The sequence below is a fragment of the Xenopus tropicalis genome, chromosome 6, assembly GCF_000004195.4.
Source record: "Xenopus tropicalis strain Nigerian chromosome 6, UCB_Xtro_10.0, whole genome shotgun sequence".
Classification (NCBI taxonomy): domain Eukaryota; kingdom Metazoa; phylum Chordata; class Amphibia; order Anura; family Pipidae; genus Xenopus; species Xenopus tropicalis.
Window position 1 is genome coordinate 113,098,707 of NC_030682.2, and position 21,725 is coordinate 113,120,431.

Consider the following 21,725-nt stretch of genomic DNA (forward strand, 5'->3'; position numbering starts at 1 on the left):
GATCTTTCTATACCATTGCTTATTAGTTATTGCTATTACTAGTTATTATTTACACTGTTAAAGTGAAATTATGAACCTAATACATCTTTGCTAAAAATGAGCACATTAAATAGGACTTGAAAATGAATTCTGTCCATTTCTTTCTTTCTTTTCTATCTACTGCCATTATAAAGCATTGATTCAAAAATTTTATAGAAAATATTTATTGAACTTTCTCTCCCATTATAAACAGGATAATTTTGTTCAGAGCGCCTTATCTGTTTTTGAATAAACAAACCCCTCTCTTCCCTAAGCTGCAGTCTTTGATTAGCTCATTAGCAGGGGGCTTCTCAGTGTATTGGTAATTATTTTTATTAGTTTCTCCTCTGCGTGGCCGGAACAAGAAGTGACCGGAAGTGCTAAAGAGAAACTGGTTATATTTTCATGTTGTGCCAAAAATAACAAAAAAATTGATATTTTTTTAATTAAAGCAGTTGGAAAAAAGTATATTCAGCACAAGACCTATTAATTGTACTAATGTTTAAAAGGGCTGTTCATTGTTTCTTTAGGCTGATGCCACACGAGGCGTAGGGCTGATTTTTTCGGCAAACGGAAAAACGCTTGCCGAAAATTCAGCCCTACGTCTGCTACTTGTGCCTGCACCGGAATGAATGGAATACGCTCGGGTGAAGGCACAAGTAGCAGGCGTAGGGCTGAATTTTCGGCAAGCGTTTTTCCGCTTGCCGAAAAAATCAGCCCTACGCCTCGTGTGGCATCAGCCTTAAGTGTAGATAATTGAATCACCCAGGAGTTAGCTCCAGCATTGTTTATGGGTGGGCTGAACTATTCAAGCTCTTTACTCATATTAACTAATTGCATCCTTCAAGTGAAATGTATAGCACATCATATAAAACATTGTTTATTTCATTATCTCTGCTGACAACTAAATGCATTTTTTCCTGATCCAACATGACAGAATAGTTAGCTTCGGCTGTAGCAGTCTGCAATTTTACCTGACAAGCTATAGTTAGCCAGACACATTTCCTTCACTAAAATACACAAATTGCCGCTTGTACACTAGTAATGACATGGTCACAACTGATTTATGACATCAGGTATTACATTACGGAAAATAAGATGAGATTTGTTTAATTAAATGAAATACAGTTCAAGCTTACAACGCCAGATTCTGTAGGATAGGTAGATCAAGTTCAGCTCTACAACTTCCTTACATTTTTCATATGTGATGTAAAACCATTGTCATGAGTGTTTGCTTTCCCTTCTGCATTTACAAATCATCTGTAAGAACAAAGGTTTTAATTCACGTGACAGTTAAAGGCACTAGACCTGAAAATCCTTCAGTTTGGCCCAGATAAGAATACAGAAAGATACTGTTAGCACAGTGACACAGATCAGTGATTATGTGCACTTGCTTTAGGTCAGATAAAGTACAGATCTACTATCACTGTACAACATACTATGCTGTTCTGCCCTTAGATTACCTGCATACCTGCCTTTTCACACAGTAGTGCTTGAACCTGTTAGCTTAGTAATAATGCCACTGTTTCCCTGTCACATTCAGCCCAGCCACTTTGTGTATAGAGTATTTCTACAGTACAGCCGTATCCCACACAAACTACAACAACAAACTGCTAAAGCCAATAGATGGGAGAATACTGGGTTGTTTTTCAGCTGCTTAAAGTGTTACATGGTTTAAAGGAGACATAAAACCAGAAAATGAAGTAAATGATGTAAACTTACTCAGTGTACTTTTCTGAGAACTTGTGCAATTTAGTCATTTTCTATTTTTAGTGATGATATTTGCATTTTTAGACTGTTAATAGCAGGCTTTTGGCTCAAGTAAAAAAATTGCAAAAGTGCTCTGAGACCATTCTAAGTTAGTTTTACCTCAATAAATGTTTTGGGTAAAATCCCCTTTAATTAGCATTCTTGGTTTATGGAGTTTGAACCTTTGCCAAATCTATTTGGCACAAATCTCTGTCAGATATCTTACAATTTAGTTATTATTTGTAGTGTTATAGCTTGGCCGAATAGCTTTGGCACCCAAGGCAGAGCTGCCGGTTGCACCGGTTCGAGGACCGCATTTGCTCATTGAGCCCCAATAGCCTGTATCCCTGTCATTGTGAGCCAACTGATCAGATCAAGAAAAAAGTTTTTTTTTATGCTGCTCAAGTCCTCACTGGAAGAGGCTACAAAACATTTTGAAATTTATGCATATGCAAACAGAAAATAATGTGGGCAACAGTCAATCTTTCAATGAAAATAATATCTTTAATTAGCTTAAAAGCATCGAAGCCTTAATGAATTTTTAGGTGCTACCACCCTTAATCATAGGCAAACAATCAGATCATCCTGATATTGCCCACTTTAGGCCTACCTAGTGCACAAGTAATATTTATAGAGCATCAGTGGGATGTATACATTATACTTTGCATGCCTCCACCCAGATACTTGCAAACTGGCCCCCCTTCCCCATCCTAGTCCCCTACCAATGTGGTCATCACCAGCTCGCAACAATCATCGCCCCCCTGTCGTTGCTAAGTCGCTCTTTCCTCCCCGTTGATATTTCGGCTACTGCATCACATTCGTTTATCCACAGTCCGAGAATCCGGCCCTACACTTCTAAAAGCTCCTTGATGCGCCTGCACCCTAGGCAACCCATGTGCGTCACTGCCCCCCCCATGCGCAAGTGAGCACGACTGAGTATGCATGTGCACGCCAATGAGTGGGAGGAGGGGGCCTGAAAGAGCAGGGGACTGTCGAAAGTGGCATTTTAGATCTTCCAGGGCCCGAACTAGGGGAGTGCAGGCAGAAGCATTAAGTGCCCAGTGCCCCCCCCCCCACCATTGTTGTACCCTAGGCATGTGCCACTTATGCCTACCCCTAGTTCTGGCCCTGGCCTTGGTGCAGGGACATGGGGTGGATTTTTGTGCAAAACTGCTTGAGTATTCAGTTCCGCACCAAAGTTTTAGCAACATAGGGGCAGATTTTCTGCTCGTGGATAAATCTGCTATATGTGTCAAAATCTGTATGATATAATGCTGTGCTGTGCAACTGCAGGGACATTGTTTAGCACGTTTAAGGTAGGTGGTTTCCTGAAAGCAGGGAAATACAAAGCTGGTACATAAAGTGCTGAGGGAAGATTACTGGATGGGACAGAGTTATGGCTTTAGCATTGCAGTGAGGAAAATGTAATGTTTTAATACCTAAACAGGCCAAGAGTGTATGTGTTAAACAGTTTAGTTTTGTCCTCGCTTTAATTCCCCTTATATATTCAGTAAAATATAAGGTTATAGCCTAATATATGTTCTTCGATCTGTATTTGCATTTATTGTATACATACCAGGGGAACTGCAGTGCAATGGCAATATAATGCTCTTGCTGCTTAATGATTAGTAAGCCCCTAGGCCAGCTTTAAATATTCCTTAATGAGTTATCAGCAGTCTCTACACTGTGGCTGAAAATGCCTCTCTAGTAAGAGGAGTTGGGGCTCATTTTGGCATGCCTTACAAGTATGCAGCATAAAGACAGGTTTGCAGAGGGATTGACATGAAACAAGCTGCATATCGGTTGCAGCAGAAAAAAAAGATAAACAGGAGGATTAACTGTTTACTTAAAGCTGGGATAAGTCTGCTTGTTTTTCAGTCAAAGAAGAACACAATGTCCTGTTGTATCTGGTTTCAAGAGCGTGGTGTTTATCATCTCTCCCTGTGCTGTGGTTGGTAGGAATGAGCAGCAAAACCTCTCCACCCACCCTGAGTCTCCCCAGCAGCTCTCCTAGCGAGGCCTCTGTGCTATAGGACAGTCAGGAAGGGCCACACTGAGGCACATTCCCTCACTGATCTCACTGACTGCCTGTCACGAGCTGACATATTGACCCAAAACTAGAAGAGGGGAAAGAATGGAGTGGCAAAAATAAAAGGCTGATTCCTGGAATTGAGCAGGAACAGCTACCGGGAGAGCTTGTAAACACTCCCCATGTGCTTGCAGCCACACAGTCACTCCTACACCCCTGCCCAGCACAGCCAATGAGTGAGTGCAAAGCACATAAACATGGGAACACGGGGGAGGATGAGGAGAAGCAAGATAGGGGAGAGAGTTTCAAACTCTGCTTTTTCTATTGAATCTATCCACTGCCAGGCTGTTATCGTGTCTGTTTACTGCCCGCTTGTTTCTCTGCCAGCTGTTTTGCTTGCTTGTTTACAGAATGCCCTAGGCATATACATATTATTAGCTAAGTTTTACAGTTGTAACCTCCCTGCTCGTTTCTTGTTTCTAGATTATAGAGTGTCATGTAACCCTATCATATACCCTAGCATTACTATTTTACCATCTTCATATTCCATGCTAATGATTATTCTCATTTACTGAGTTATCCACCCCTCATGCAGCCCCCCATCAGACCATGCCCAGCAAAACATTGACAGCACAACAGTATCCACAGAACAAATCATCCCCATTGCTACTGTATCCATCTATTCTTGCTCATGGAGGCTGATTTATGTTGTGTGAAGTGTTGAACCATAGATTTAATAGATTATATCTTTAATGTCGCCTGAAAAAAAAAGTGGGGACACAAGTTGAATCCAAACTATTCATACAGGTGGTGTAGCAACAGGGTATTATGGACATTGCAACTTTAAAGCTATTGCTATCCCTAATACATTTCTTTATTTACTCGTACCTATCATGGATGGGATAACCCATTAGTGATTTCTTCTGCTTGTGCTTTAGAAGGCTCAGCACTGGTTGAAAGGGAGAGACACATGTCAGCATCAGGAGATCCCAGGGAGGTGAAGTGAACCCAAGAACCTAGTGCTGTGTGACAGTAGTACTAAGTTCTGTTCAGTATTTAGAAGTAGTTGTGCTTCAAAGCAATATTTATATAAACACCCCTCAAACAGTTACTGTGTGTTCAGGGTCCACACAGGGCCTTCAATATACTTAGGTCCCCACCAGGTACACGTGTGCTGTCTCTTGTTAATTCCCATAACAGTATCACTGCAACAATGTGTTCCTTTTTATCCTCCTGCAGAATGCATTTTATTCTTGATGCACAAGGTGACTATGGCTCTTAGATCACAAGCTGGAGCTGGAACTGATTCTAGGCTTTGCTAGACCAGACTTAGGGGCTGATTTACTAAGACACAAATTCCAACCGAATTGGAAAAATTCCGTTTGGAAAACGAACATTTTGCGACTTTTTCGTATTTTTTGCGATTTTTTCGGCGCCTTTACGACTTTTCGGAAATTATCACGACTTTTTCGTTACCAATACGATTTGCGCAAAAAAACGCGAGTTTTTCGTAGCCATTCCGAAAGTTGCGCAAAATCTGGCGATTTTTTCGTAGCGTTAAAACTTAAAAGGCGCGACTTTTCGCGCAAGTTTTAACGCTACGAAAAAATCGCCAGATTTTGCGCAACTTTCGGAATGGCTACGAAAAACTCGCGTTTTTTCGCGCAAATGGTATTGGTAACGAAAAAGTCGCGACAATTTTCCGAAAAAATCGCAAAATACCGATCATTACGAAAAAACCGCAATCGGACGCATTCGGCCCGTTCATGGGTTAGTAAATGTGCCCCTTAGACTTCACAAAGTGCCTAGAAAGCAGAGTCATCCACTGGTCTCCTGCCAACCACACAGCAGTCAAGCCAGAATGGATAACTTCTGGTTTTAATCTCACTTCCTATGCTTTCCATGGCAAGAATGTATATTAATGTTGCTGCGCCCATTTATATTGAGGCACGATGTGTCTGTATATATATTCTGTCTGCTGACGCTCACATAAGTAACCTTAATCCTTGGAACCCCTTGTACATTCTCTAATCCCACCACAGTGACTCTGCACCAGCAGGTTATGCAATATCCTTGCTTTCAGACTCTTTACAGAGATGTAAATATTTATCATTTAATAGGAACATGAGACTTGCTGGATTAAAACCAGGGAAGCAAAACAAATGCTTAGCAATCTTTTCAATGTTTTTATATACGCACATGTACACACACACACACACATATATATGAACCTACTGATACGTGAGTGCCTGTCCATATGCATTATACTATATATATATATATATATATATATACACATATATATATATTTCAATCCAAATGGTGTCCGCACTCCAAGGCTCAATATTCTGCGGGGTGCATAGCCAAAATTGTGTATATACAGAAAATAATAATCATCCGTGGCCAGCACACCCTTCAATGCTTTATCAAAAATTTATTGAAAATATATTGTTTAAAACGGACGTTTCGGTCCTCATTAGGACCTTTCTCAAGGATATATATATATCTCTCAAGCAAGACTGACTCTTAATTCTGTGTAGGTGCCTGCTAGTGACTGAAAATGAAGCAAGATGTATTTTGCCAAAATGTCTTTCAGAGCAGCATCACAGGGATATTCCTGTACAGACATGATCATATCAGTTCTGTAACTCCAGCTCAGATCGCAAGTCAGATAGAACTTGTTCAACACTGGGAAATTGAGAGAGGGAAATTGGATTTAAAAGAGCAGCGATTGCTTCACGTAATGCATTGCTCCAACCCCAGCAGCATGTGCACTGCTAAAAAGGGCTACGGCACTCCACCTTAAAACCTGACATGACAAGTAGCTGGACTGGAAGCTTGCAGTCACTGCCTGTGCCTGTATGTGCTGACTGAGACAAGGGAGTGTCAGTAGTGCTGGGTCGTTTTGCTCTATCTGGTAGAGCACTTCAGAACAAGATAAGAGAAACCCCCTGAGGGACAGGCAGTATCGACACAGACCCAGTGAACCTTGCTTGACTGTGATAAATAAAGGGCAAACTTGCATAAAGCATTGGGGCCCATTCTTGGAAGACTGGGTAAACACAACGCCATGTCACATCTGCACAGCTAAAGTCACAACTAATGTACTAGTCAGTTTGTTTGCCCTGTTAAATTCTTCTATATATCGATACAGACTGTATGACCTATTATGAACCTATTAAAAAGGATTCAGGGCAAGGTATAGAACGGCTTCTGAAGTATAGGTTTGGAAATTAAAGATGAGCATACACTGCTTGTATATCGAGGTTGCAAATTAAGCAGATCTTTATTCAATTGGGCCACTGCTAAGCTGGGCCAAATCAGAATGATCTGATTGTTTGGGCCCCAGCAGTCACATCATAATGTGGGGGCCTGAGGAGACATATTGTAAGAGGCCTGCCTAAAAGCACCCATGTACTCCTTGTCTGACAGGATTTTCTGCCAGTCCTATTTGGGCTAGATATCTGCTAGGCAGTACATTTGGATGGCCCCACCAACAGTCTGAAGTTGTCAGCTTTTATTGGCCATAGTAATATTATAGCTCAACCAATCAGGTTAGAATATGTGTGCATAAAAAAATCAAATCTCATTAATCCCTGGCATTCTTAAGGTTCCCATACACTGGCAGATCCGCTCGCTTGGCGATGTCACCAAGCAAGCGGATCTTCTCCCGATATCCCCCACCTACGGGTGGGCGATATCGGGAGAATCCAGGTAATTCGATTGTTTGGACCTGGGGCCAAACAATCAAATTATAATGACGGGAGGTAGTTACCAGAATGGGATTTGGCCCCTCCTTTGTTAAATGGCTTAAACTCTTGTATGGTGCACCCAAAGCAATTGTTAAGGTGAATGGAATCCTATCCACCCCATTTCACCTCACCTGAGGCACCTGCCAAGGATGCCCTCTTTCCCCACTACTGTTTGCCCATCGAGCCCATGGCAATTCAAATCAGGCACTCCCAACAAATCAAAGGACTTATATACAAAAACGTTGAAGAGAAAATCTCTCTGTACGCTGATGATACATTCTTAGTCTTAGAAATAATCAAATCCTTTAGTACATTCTCCGGCCTACAAATTAACTAGGAAAAATCTATCGTCTTCCCTCTAGATGACCAAGTCCCGCTAATGGCAGACCCAGAATGTACTCTCAAAATAGCTAACACCTTCAAATACCTAGGGATAACAATCCATAAAGAACCAGCACAATTTCTTACACATAACTTACACCCGCTCCATAATAAATTTGTGGATACCCTCAAATTCTGGACAAAGCTCCCACTCACATTAATAGGCAGAATCAACATATGTAAAATGATCTTCCTCCCTAAATTCCTGTACCAATTCAGCAACACCCTGTCACATACCAAAAAAAACCCTGTTAGAAATTGACTGCACTCAGTCCACATTTATTTGGGGAAACAAATCGCCAACACTCTCTAGAAACACTCTAAATGCCCCGCAAGACCAATTAGGACTAGCATCTACTAACTATGAGCTCTACTATCTAGCTTCTAAATGTATACACATAGCAAACTGGAAAGTGTTTGACCCCGAGAACTCAGCTTCAATTTTAGAAGCTCTCTATTTCACGTCGGTAGAAAGCCTACACAATGCTCTATATAGAAAAAGGAAAGACATTAGTCCACTACCACCAGTCATAGACGCCACAAAAAAAGTCTGGGACTCCATGATACCGTTAACCAACAAGGCAGGAGCAATCTCCCCGACCCGCTATGGGGGAATAGCAATCTAACGCACTTTGCATCTTTCCCGGAAGCAGGATCATGGGCCAGATTAGGGATAAAACCCATGGACCACCTCTACTCTAGTGGAGAACTACATACATTACCTCAGCTACAACAAATTGCTTCCCGACCCGGCCTGTCAGACCTCAGATATGCACAGATTATACGCCTCTGTGAAATACAGTTCCAACAACCGCCACAAATGCATTACTCAGACCTAGAACACTTGACAATGCAACCAAGCAAAACTAAACTGCTCTCAAACACCAAAAGCTTTTAATAAACAAGAGATATGACCCACGGCCTAGGGTAAAGCTAAAGTGGGAGACCTCAGGGATACAATTGAATCCCGATGATTGGGAAGAAATCATAGACAATCTATATCAGCCCCTGATAAGCACAAGAGACAAACTTATACAGTTTAAAATTATTCATCAGACCTACCTTACCCCACAAAAACTACATAATATGGGGAAAACTGACTCCTCTAACTGCCCAAGATGCAAAGCTCACATGGCCAACTTTTTGCACCTAATATGGGACTGCCCTGAAGCACAAAAATTCTGGTGCAAGGTCACAGAATTCATGGGAACAGAACTGGAATTACTGCAAGTACTCAATCCAGCCACCTGCATACTGGGCACCCTAGACACACTGGTACCCAGAAGGAATACAAAACTACTAATGAGACTGCAATTTTTTTATGCCAAAAAAACCATCGCTCTACACTGGATGGGCCCGACACCTCCATCTCTTCGCAAATGGATTAACTTGGTCGATTCGCAATTGGAACTGTACAAACTTACCTACCTCGCCAGAGGCTGTCCGGCAAAATTTGAACATATCTGGTCTCCACCAGCCACAACAGCACAATAACTGTTTACTCTCCAATCTCTCTCTTCTTTCCCTTTCTATCCTTTCCTCCTATTCTATTGTTATTGTTATAAAAACCACTAAAAAATAACCTTTAAAAAAAAAAATTATGACGGGTATAGGCAAAGTCGGTCCAGGGACCGCATGAACGAGCCGATGCGGTCCCCGATCCGACTAGATTTTCTAACCTGCCCGATCGAGAGCTGGCTGATTTCAAGTATTGGTCGGGCAGGCCCGTTGGGAGTGCCCATACACGGGCCGATTAGCTGCCAAATCGGTGCAAGGGACCGATAACGGCAGCTACTATCGGCCCGTGTATGGGGACCTTAAGAATAGAACTTGCAATATTACACTGGCTAAATAAACAGTACAATAGACATTTGGAAATGTTTTAACATGTTTTCAAAAAGTTAGAAAATTGGTTTTACAGTTGATTCATAATACTTTATCGGTCACAGAGTTTACTTCTCAGGAATTACGGTAACAGTATTTTGCATATTTGTGTTTTGTTTTTTCACGTTTATAATGAGACAAGAGTCACAAGCTCAGCATTGCCGTTTTATGGCCATTTCCCATAAAGGGTATTTTGTTTCTCTGTCTGCGGGTGCTTAGGACTTTACTAGTGTATGTTACTGTAAGCATTTAAATTCTTGCACTCTTTGACTGTTTAGCCTGTAGACCACAGTTTGGTTAGTACTGAAAAAATAATTCAGTTGCCTTTAACAAATAGATGATAAAAGAACTGCCTCCTTTATGTGAACATTCTAAAAAGCACTTAGCATTGCATTGATAAAAGCAGAAAGAAATATAAACCTTTTCCATTTTATTAGAAATACAGGTATTGAACCTGTTATCCAGAAAGCACAGAATTATGGGAAGGCTAGACTCCATTTGAATCAAATAATAATGATTTCCTTTTTCTATAATAATAAAACAGTAGGGCACATTCACTTTCTGTTATGCAGTGAGCAAAGTGCAGTGAGCTGTTATCCCCCCCCCATGCAGCATTTTCCTCCAGAATCCCAGTTTCTTTGAAGACACAAACTGGTCCTATTGGCTTTACTTAATGTTTAAATTAGCGTTCTGGATAACCAGTCCCGTACCTGTATTTTAATATGTGTATTCCAGAATACAAGGGTGTTAGTCGGGGTACCCTGTTATATATATATTTTTTTCTTAAATTTTTTGTTAAGTGTTTGCTTTACACATATCTAATATCAATTAACTTTTAATTTGTAGTGTATGTCTCCTCGTGCAAGATGCTTATGGGATGTTCAGTGAGCTCCATTTGCAGGCTGCAGAATTGTCTGTAGATCACATTGATGTCTATAGCAAACGGTGGGAAGGCAAAACCTGCTGTCTCACTGGAATGAAGATCTTGCAAAGGACTACGAAAGGAAGGTCAGAATTATTTGATTATGTAACATAGAAATATTACATATGTATTTGTGCCTAAAACTGCAGTTAATACTGAAAGTGTTTGAAAAAAAAAAATATAGATATTTTTAAAAATGCTGCTATCGCTATTATTTTCATGCTTTATGGCTGGGGTTCTTGATGTCTTATATATATACCAGCGCTTAGTTTGCATTCCGTTTGTATGAGATAATTGCCTCGGTGCTACAGGTGCTACTGTCACTAATTTTATTGTGCTTTATGTCTGGGGTTCTTGATGTCTTTTATATATCATAGTGCAAAGCTATCCAACTGGAGGCCTACAAGGCAAATGTGGCCAATGTATTTTTATGGCCCCCAGTCTGCTTAAGGCCTCCATAGACTTCTTTGTATGACATCATTTTAATTTAATTTGGCCTTTGAAAATGCTATATGAGAACTAATCAGCCCACTACATGTAATCAGTTGGACAACACTTTATTAGAGCATTCAGTACCAGATCCTATCTGGAAACCGTTGTTTTTCATCCTTGCCTTTACACCAAGGGCAGCCAGGGTAAATTGCGGAGTGGAAGTCTACTTCAGTGACACTTGCTAGTAAGTTGGGGAATGTGGATCTCAGATATTTAGTGTAGTTCTAAGGTCAACACTAAAAAATTAAGAGGAGTGCACTATTGCACCACAGTAGCACTTGCCTAAAGGTGGCCATACATGTACTAATTATGATCCTTCCTGTGACTGTTGGTTGTTCGTTCCCTCCACTGATGTTCAGGGCTGAATCATCAGCTGTGGAGGTCGAAACAATAGGGATTCTACCTCTACCTGATGATTCAGCCCTAAATAAAGATTTTGCTAGGGCACTTTTAACGGCACCTGATCGAAATCTTTTGTCCCATCCGATCGACGAGGTGACCGATATCCAAAGCTAGCAGTGGTCTCATTGATCCACCATACGTGCACTGAATATCATTTCATACGATAATATCTGTGTGTGTTGGACCTAGTGAGTAAAATACTAAAACTACCTATGTGGGCACAAGCTAGTATAGCATGCAAAATAAGAAAAAGTAGGGCAAATACATGGGTAAATGAAACCAGGTGCAACATTTTCCAGGAAGGGAAACAACCAGTTTGTTGTTTGTTACTGTTTTTAATATTGAATTGTATCCTTTATTTTGCTGCCATATATTGTTTTTACCATTTTAGATTTAAAATTCACTGCAAGCAAGCACAAGTAAATAGACAAGCTCTGAGATGTTTAGCAAATTCACCTTAGGAAATACAGTACAAATCAGTTTTATTGCTTGTGTACATAATTAAAGTTCTTACTGGGTTACATTTATGGCAAGCAATGCTTTTTTCTGGGCAGTTTGATTCCCAGGCCACTTGGATAAAATAAAAACCCTCCCTTCTCCCCAGACCTCTTCTCCTCAACAACATCTATAAAACCATTCTGAAGGTCATATTTTCAAGAGTTGTGCAGGGTGACAGCCCCATAGTTGCACAGTTCTCAATGCTTGTATTTCAAAACTAGTGCAAGTTTGCTTAGTTGTGCTAGTCACTTACTGGAATATATTTCAACACCATCAGTGGCCTTTAGGACACACTTATTGATCCATGGGTGATACAAAAAAATTGTGGAAAAAACCAACTGAAATGTTACTATATCCTTCATACCGGAAGAGAGAGTTTTCATTATTTCAGTCAAGTCTTTATCATGTTTATATGGAGTTTTCCCCCTTCAGCTTCATAGAACTTCTTTCAAGCACTTTGTGCTTTATTAACTTTCTGCCCCCTCCCTGAAAATAAAATAATCAAATATATAACATTATTATTACACATCTTGTAGCCTTGTCCAAAAAAAGAAAGCTCAGTATGTTTATATAAATGTGAAGCTGCAGTACTTTAAGTGATGTATGTGATCTATGGGCCATCTACTTCTATAAAGATTTTATTATTGTTGTTCTTCTTACTATAGCACCAACATATTCTGTGGCAAGTAACAAAGAGCATACATAAGTCATACCAATCTTTGCTTCAGTGGAGCTTAGAGTGCAAAATCAGGTCTGGACATTCAAAATAGGCCCTGGCAATTCAAGTACACAAACAGCCAAACAGCCCCCCACCAGCCCACTAAATAGTCACTATTTTTGGAGTTTGGGAGGAATCCCATGCAAGTACAATGAGATTATACAACCTTCTTGTAGACAGTGCCCTGGGACCTCAGACTACATGGCAACAGTGCTTATCACTCTTCCAGATGTGGAGATGGTGTACAGATAGACATCACTATTTAAAGGGACAGTAACATCAAATAATGAAAGTGTATAAAAGTAACTAAAATATAATGTGCTGCTGTCCTGCACTGGTAAAAGTTGTGTGTTTACTTCAGAAAGTCTACTATAATTTATATAAATAAGCTGCTATGTAGCCATGGAGGCAGCCATTCAAAGGAGAAAAGGCACAAGCAGATAACAGATAAAACACTATTGTATTCTACAGAACTTATCTATTATCTGCTATGTAACCTGTGCCTTTTCTCCTTTTTTCAAGCTTGAATGGCTGCCCCCGTGGCTACACAGCAGCTTATTATATAAATTATAGTAGTGTTACTGTAGCAAACACTGAAGAAAAAGGACATCAAGCACCTTCCAGACACCAGGGATCCGTTTAAAATCCGAACTTTATTTCATCATGTTTAAAAACAGAGAGTGCCTGACGCGTTTCGTGCGTTAGGAGCACTTATTCATAGGCCATTTTGGTTAAGGCTTGCGTTGAGAGCAACCCTTTCCTTTATATTATACATAGTTACTGTAGCAAACACACCAGTTTTACCAGTGCAGGGCAACAGTGCAGTTTCATTTTTGGTGTTACTGTTCCTTTAAGGCTAATGTCAAATTATGTTCTTCATGCCAATATGGACGATGGTGATCCCACCCAATATCACCCTGTGTGTGTAGTAACACGGTTGAAATGGGATCCTCTGTGTACATGAGTCAGATTTTGGTACACATGTTTTCTGGTGTGAAATCTGCCCCATGTGCAGTTTAAAAAAGTTGATCCCATTGATGCTTCTAAGTACAGTACACTCACGGCATCCTCTACATTTACTTCACCAACAAACAAAGTGCATTACGTGATATTAGGCTTAACCCTAAATTGATTCATCTGGCATGTCTAAGAACTCTGACAACCAAACCCACTACTGTTGTACTGTGGAGTATTGCAGACTTTGGTGAAATGGTGTTTTTTGCACACAGAACACCAGGGTATGTGTGGACATTTTCTTTTCCACCAAAACAATTGTAAAAACGTATGGGTTTATGTATGTGAGTGTATAGATAGGTCAGTATGGGTTTATGTATGTGAGTGTATAGATAGGTCAGTATGGGTTTATGTATGTGAGTGGATAGATAGGTCAGTATGGGTCTGTATGTGAGTGGATAGATAGGTCAGTATGGGTCTGTATGTGAGTGGATAGATAGGTCAGTATGGGTCTGTATGTGAGTGGATAGATAGGTCAGTATGGGTCCATATGTGAGTATATAGACAGGTCAGTATGAGTCCGTATGTGAGTGTATAGATAGGTCAGTATGGGTTTATGTATGTGCTGGGTTCACTTGGAAGGGTTGAACTTGATGGACTCTGGTCTTTTTTCAACCTTATGTAATAGAGGTCTCTAAATATATACTGCAAGAAAAAAAACTTATACTGTATGTAAAACCCTACTTCATCTAAATAAAATTTCTTAAAAATTTACTTTTTAAGTAGTATGTAGGGTCAGAGTGGGCCGCCGGGACACCGGGAAAAACATAACATAAACTATCTGTTGGTTAAGTTGTAGTTTTCCTTTAAGTACTGTCCTGCATTGTAATAGACCTTAGTGCTTTAGAACAGCTTTACTGTCTTTGTAAATTGAACCTAGTGCTGTTAGCCCAACAGAAAAAGGTACAGGTTTAAAGGACTCGCGTACTTCAGGGCAAATGTATAAAAAAAAAAAAGCCTCAACAAAACTCTTTCTAAAACAGAACAGCAAGTGGAATAGCTGATAAGTATTTTGATCTGACCATCTTAAGTGTACTCTTCAGTAACTGTGCTTTACCAGTGTTGCTTATTTTTGGAAAACCTGAGGTAATAAAGGAAGAGGTAACCTTAGGTTTATCATTTATTTGGTATAAAAATAAAGATGAAACTGCACTTGTTTTCGTCTGATATATTCTGCCTAGTATATTATTTCTGCGAATAGAAACTGATTGGCCTATGCCCAGAATCAAGCCTATTCCAAATTCCTTTTGGGAACACATTGCACTTTTAAAAAGGTTTTTGGCTTCTGTCCTTAATTAAACAATTTAATTACTAACAAAATATAAATATGTAGAAACCAATGTGAAACCAAACAATGTATGTTAGACCAGATAACCAGTATTTCAGAAATTCAAGAGGGGGATGAATTATGCTGCAAAACAGTCACTGATGTCTAAAATGACACGTTTAATGTTGTCACAATTGATATCTTAGAAACTTAAAGCAGGTGATTATTCCTGAGTTTGCTAAACTCAGTTGAACTGGAACATGTGTAACATGTGTAGCTTACATGTCATTGCTTTGTATTTTCTGTTTTTACCTTTTGCAGGTTATTTTTGTTTTACATTTGGTTGATCTCTTCCATTGTTGTTATGGGGTTAACATCACTTCCTTGCAGCCAGTGCCAGTGATGCAGCCAGGAGGTACCCCTACCATGCCCAGTTATATGCACTAAATAAAAAAGGCCTCTAAAAGCTGACTAATGTGTGGATTAGTGATGTGCGAGCCATGGATCTGCAACCCGATCCTGACCCGCCACTAGGGAACCTGCATAATCCCTTACTCTAAACTGGAACTAAACCTACTGTTTTCCTGGACCCACCACCCACTTTATTTTTTGTCCTGAAAACAATTTTTTCCAACACTTAATAAATAACTTAAATAATATTTTCACCTTTGCAAGGAAATTAATTTTTATATATAGAGAGACATAACCAATAATTATATCTTAGCTTTTTATGCCATAATACTATATTTATTGTCACTTGCATAAGGTCTGTAGCCATCATTTATAAGCTGCTGCCTTCATCACAGCCCTTGCTAGTAAATGAAACAAAGCCAAGCGAAAGTACAGAATAGCACATGGCTAATTTACATACCGTGTCACATAGTGTGAAGTAACCTTAGAAAGCCTGGAGTCTGGATTGAAATCCACTCACTGCACAGCGGGATAACAACCTGCATAGCATTGTTAGTTTTATATTTCCAGGCTGGCACACAGTTTGGCCCTTATTCATGTTATAATAAAATTAGAAAGAAGAAAATGTAATCCTTTTATGCCAGGGGTTCCCAAGTCTAGTCCTCAAATATAACTAACAGTGTAGTTTCATGTAACCTGATCAGTGGTTGGAGGGGTTTGCTGATGAATATGCCTATGTACAAACAAGGCTTTAAAGGCACACTAACTACTCTAATCTTCTATAATTGCACACTTGTGCTTTCCTATGGTCACAAATCTCTGTGGGGTCTTCAAGTGTCCTACACACATATATACAGTATAAAATGAATCAGCAGTTGTTGTGATGTTTGAATTCACTTTAAGGTTTATAGTTGTAGCATAACATGCATGTTTTGTAACTATCTCGTTTTTCTTGCAGAGCGCCCGGACTCTTCAGTTTAATTGACAGCTTGTGGCCTCCTTTGGTGCCAATTAAAGTTCATGGGCAAAGCCAAGATCAGCAGGTGATTAACTGGAAATGTAAAAAAAATTTAAAAAATAAAAAAAAAAAAATATATATATATATATATATATATATATATATAAAATAAAGAAATGTTGCTTTAGTTGGTCTGCTGCAATACAGCTACGCAAAATCTATGGCTGTTTTAGTGCCAGCCAAATCTTTAGGAAGATGACCTGTTATATAAATATATTATAAAATTTCACATCACATAAGGTCGCTGTTGGCCCTCCACATTGTAAATTTTGCGGTCGCAGACATGGCAGTTTGGGGGATATGCTCTGCATCATGTGTTTTTGTCCACCTTATTGGCTACCTTGTGGCTGTGTATTGAATCACTATTATAACAGCCATTTCTTTTCAGCTAAAAGTTTAACAAGGTAACATTTTGGTGCGCTAGTGTTCAGTATATTATTGCTGCATCTATAGATTAAAAATTGTATAGCAACAGTATAAATGAATTGTACAAACATATTTCTTCCCTGCTACTTTAAAACAATCTTCCCTATTGCCCAAGTGAGCTTCTTATCTTCTCTAACCTTGTCTGGTAAACTTTTAACTTTTACCAGGTCTACAGGAAAATGTCCCACAAAAAAGGGGCATGTAGGGGTATGGTAGAGCCCCAGTTGGCTTTCTCATATTGTGTACTTATTTTGTCTGGGAAAAATATGCTTGTGACAGTGTTTGTGCACTGCTGTCAGTACAGATATTGGATCTGTTATCCCGAAGCTCGGAACCTGGGATTCTCTGGGTAAGGGATCTTTCCGTAATTTGGATCTCCATACCTTAAGTCTGCTAAAAATAATTTCAACAATAAATAAACCCAATAGGATTGTTTTGCCTCCAATAAGGATTAGTTATAACTTAGTTGGGATCAAGTACAAGGAAATCATTTTTAAAAATAAGAATTATTTTATCATAATGAATCCTATTGGAGATGGCCTTTGCGTAATTTGGAGCTTTATGGATAACGGATACCATACCTGTACTTGTAAACATCAGAAGTGTTACCTGCCTGTGATCAACAAAAGGTGGCTCATATTCCTTATCATGTGATGAGCTCTGTTTGTATAGGCTCCCCTCTGAAAATGCAGGAAACCCAATCCAATATTTCTTTCTGGTGAGATAGAAATAACGCGTACGCTTTGGTAAATCTGCCCCATGGGTGTTGTAAGAACTTTCTAGCTACATTGACTCATGGAATAATTAATTGTTTATCTATTTTAGCTAGCAATTAATATGTTTATATTGGCCAAATTTCATTAGTGGCTTGTTTGTAAATCCGCTAAAAGCCAAGTCCTTGTGTGCTCAACACACCACTGACTTGCCTTTGTGTTATTGAAGGCTAGCCAAATCTAAATTTGCAGATGCTGTCCTTCATCTAAACATGTTCTGTGGTTTTGGTTTCCACTTACATGCTCCATAGTTTAATTCTGGTATCTTACAAATGCTAATGCTCAAGTATCTGGTTTTTGGGGAATATAGCAATTAATAGGCAAGAAAAGAAGAGAGGGAAACTGTTGGGTTTAATGTTTAAGCCAGGGCCTTTGTTTCCTGCTTGCATTCCTTGATATGAATGTATCTTTCCTTAAATTCCTTAAGATGAATGTTTGCCTAAATATTTGGAAGAGACTATAGCTTGCCTGCGGACAAACAGATTTTTGCATACTTCGATCAATTATTTGTACAAAGAAGAAGAATGAATGACCCCACAGCTGTTTCCATTAATCCAAATTAATTTAATGTACCAGACTTTAATTAACTCCCGAAGTTTATACCACATATAGGAGTTCATTTATAGATCATGCTGTGGTCATGAAAGAAGAATGCTGTAAGGTATTGATTAGCAGTGTAGTATGGAGATGATTTCATGCCCTGAAACATTCATGCATTTCAGTATATTATTTTTCTGAACTCATCCGAATGCTTTTTTGTTGTTAGATCTATCCTGTCAACATCCCCCCCCCCCCCAAATATAAATATTTAAATATCTTCTGGTTGGTGAACATCTTGTTCTTTCTGTGCTATCAACTGACATTGCAGTAGATAAAAAGGATGGATCAGATAAACATCTTTGTTAATTTAGAATACAACAACAGGAATCGATAGTATTCTTTCCTAAATTTACTGTGTAATGGCAGTAGCTAAGATGCTTCATCCGTGGTATTTAGATGGAGTGTTGGCTTTGATTAGTGTGGAAAACAATGTGGCTTTTTGGTTAAATAGAGAACTTTCAGAATCAAAAGTTATAATTAAAAAAACCATTACAAATAAAAAATGAAGACCAGTTTAACAGTTGCTAAGAATTGGACATACTGAATTCCAGGGTAAACACCTCCTTTATTAGTATCGAGCGTACATTTAAAAACTCTTCTAGTCCAATATTAGTAGACATAAGATTAGTTGGACCTTTTTTTAAGCAGGGTTATTGTTGTACATGCCCAGGGTCGGACTGGGGGGTGAAGGGCCCACTGGGGCTCCCGCCCCAGGGGCCCTGCATGGGCCCCCCACCCAAAGTTCTCCCCCAAGTGCGTAAATTTAACGCTTCGGGGGGGGAAACGGTCAGGCAGGGGGAGCGCCGGCAAGGGTCGGGTCTGGGCCACCGAGGCCCTCTAGAGCTCTAGAGCCCTAATAATGAGATGGCTTTTTATTGTAATCCCTTAGTATATAAAATGAATCAGTACCTTCTCATTGTGTTTCACTATGTTTAAAATGTGTGAGCTAGAGCAGATCACAAATTTCAGCAAAACTTCAAATGTTTTTGGACCCCTTACCTGGAAACCTATTATCCAGAAAGCTCCGAATTACAGAAAGGCCGTCTACCACAGACTCAATTTTAATCAAATAATTCACATTTTTAAAAATGGTTTCCTTTTTTTCCGTAATAATAAAATAGTACAAGATCCCAACTAACATATAGTTAATCCTTATTTGAGCCGAAACAAACCTATTGGGTTTAATTACTGTTCAAATAATTTTTTGTTAGCAGACTTAAGGTAGGAGATCTGAATTACAGAAAGACACCTTATCTGGTATACTCCAGGTCCCGAGCATTCTGGATAATGGGTCCCATACCTGTATATATATTAAAATCAAAGTTCATAGCGTAATCATCCCATGTTGTATTGCTGTATCTAGAGGAGATACTTGTAGAAACAGCTAACCCTCAGGAGTGTGATGTTCCCATACTTAAAATTTTTCATAGTTAAAACGACAAAATTTACAGAAGGGATGACTGGATTATTAAGTGGCTACTGGAGTTTTTATACAGCCCTAAGACACTGTGTCATCCGTTAGATTCCTGTGCAGTAGATCTAATTGATACATACAATAGTATTAGTAGTTTTTGTCTGCAGTTTTTAGGTGCATTGTTTACCCTTTAAGCACAGTTCCCATTTGTCCCACTGGGTTTTGCTCTAAGAAAGAGATGTATAATGCTGTTCACATGTTGAGAAAAGCTGTAACTGTCTCGGCACAGTGTTGTTGTCTTGAAATATTTCCCTGCTCACTGTTAAACTAAGTAGGGTCATTACGGGGAACACAGCTGTAGTATTCAGACAAGGTCACTTATTAATCAGAGCATGCCATATTGCCCTCACCACAAACAGTCCCCAATGTGGTTTGTTTTGATGTATTCTGCATATTGATGCTGGAAGGCTAAATGTAATTGCTTGCTAATTTTTTGATGTAGACATGGGGGCATGTTAACTAAGATTGGCGATAAATATCACCGGGGATGTTGCCTGTAGTAATCAGATCTTTGCCTTTGATTTCTAACTTGTAGGTTTCCCTCAAATCTAATCTGATTGGCTGCTATGGGCATCATCACTGGTGATATTTATCTCCAATCTTAGTAAACACACCCCATGCTTTTACAGTGTGTGTGAGATTACATCTAGAGCCTTCATCCCCAAACCAGAAGAGAGCCAAGGGCTAAGGGTGACTCTTGACCCAAGGACCTAAAGTTTCTGTTTTTGCTTCGAACACCAAAGTTGGAAGTATAGATATCCTTCCCTTTGTATTTCAGAAGAATAATATCAGATGTCAATTTAAAATGAGCATTCCATAATCTGGACACCCTGATTTTATAATCTGGTAGGTTTAGTCATATTGTGCCACCATTGCACGGGTCTGTTATCAAAAAGTATTTTGAACCTTGCCCATATAGCATTACAATAAGGTAGATCTGCAATAGTTAGCATGAAAAAAAAATCGTCTATTTTAACTTAAAGCAGCATGTAACATGTCAGAGCTATATAAAGAATAATAATATATTTTCAAGAATTTGGAAGGCATTGTCCAGATTAAATTTGTGGTTAGTGTAGTTCTACGTTACGAATACTTTTTCATTAATATGCCGAGTTTTGTGGTGGAATAATAGTCATAAACGGATGTAAAAATTTTAATTTGATTTTTAAGTTAATATTATTTATCAATTGTATTTATTGATATAATTTAACTAAAGAAGGGCTTTTGTACCAGCCCAAGACACCCAAAGCCCCTTAGCAGGGAAGATCTGTGCCTCAAAAGATGCCCCAGTATCTCCCCATCTTCTTTTCTGCTGATTCATTGCACATGCTCTGTGCTGCTGTCACTTACCTGAGCTTAGGGGCCCACTCACAATATACTCTATATATAGAATATAAATGTTGTGATATAATACAGATTGCTTGTACATGGGAGCTCTAAAACCAATGCATCAAAATGTGATAATCAGTCACTGAGCTGAAAATATGGCTGCGTAGTTGGTTGTCAGTTGTGGGTGTGGTTTAAATACCCAAATCAACTAACTAAAAGAGTTGCCTGGATACTTTATATTAGATTAGTGTTTTTCAACCTTTTTTGGGCAAAGGCACACTTGTTTCATGAAAAAAATCACGAGGCACACCACCATTAGAAAATGTTAAAAAATTTAACTCTGTGCCCAGCAGCAGTGCCCCCCTAGTACATTGGTGCCCAGCAGCAGTGCCCCCCTAGTACATTGGTGCCAAGAGCAGTGCCCCCCTAGTACATTGGTGCCCTGCCTACGGCACACCAGGCAACATCTCGCGGCACACTAGTGTGCCGCGGAACAGTGGTTGAAAAACGCTGTATTAGATTGTCAGGTTACAAAATCCCCTTAAACCTGGAATGTTTCCTTATGGAT

The 21,725-nt window shown here is 39.4% G+C and overlaps 1 protein-coding gene across 3 annotated transcripts in view; it reads left to right on the top strand.

The window, feature by feature from the left end:
• The window catches only part of spidr (scaffold protein involved in DNA repair), a 173,644-nt gene that overhangs the window by 133,353 nt on the left and 18,566 nt on the right, over positions 1-21,725 (top strand). For all 3 annotated transcript variants that reach the window (XM_018094534.2, XM_031903218.1, NM_001142908.1), the window contains 2 exon segments: positions 10,660-10,821; positions 16,496-16,580. In XM_018094534.2, coding sequence (XP_017950023.2) covers positions 10,660-10,821; positions 16,496-16,580 — 247 coding nt within the window.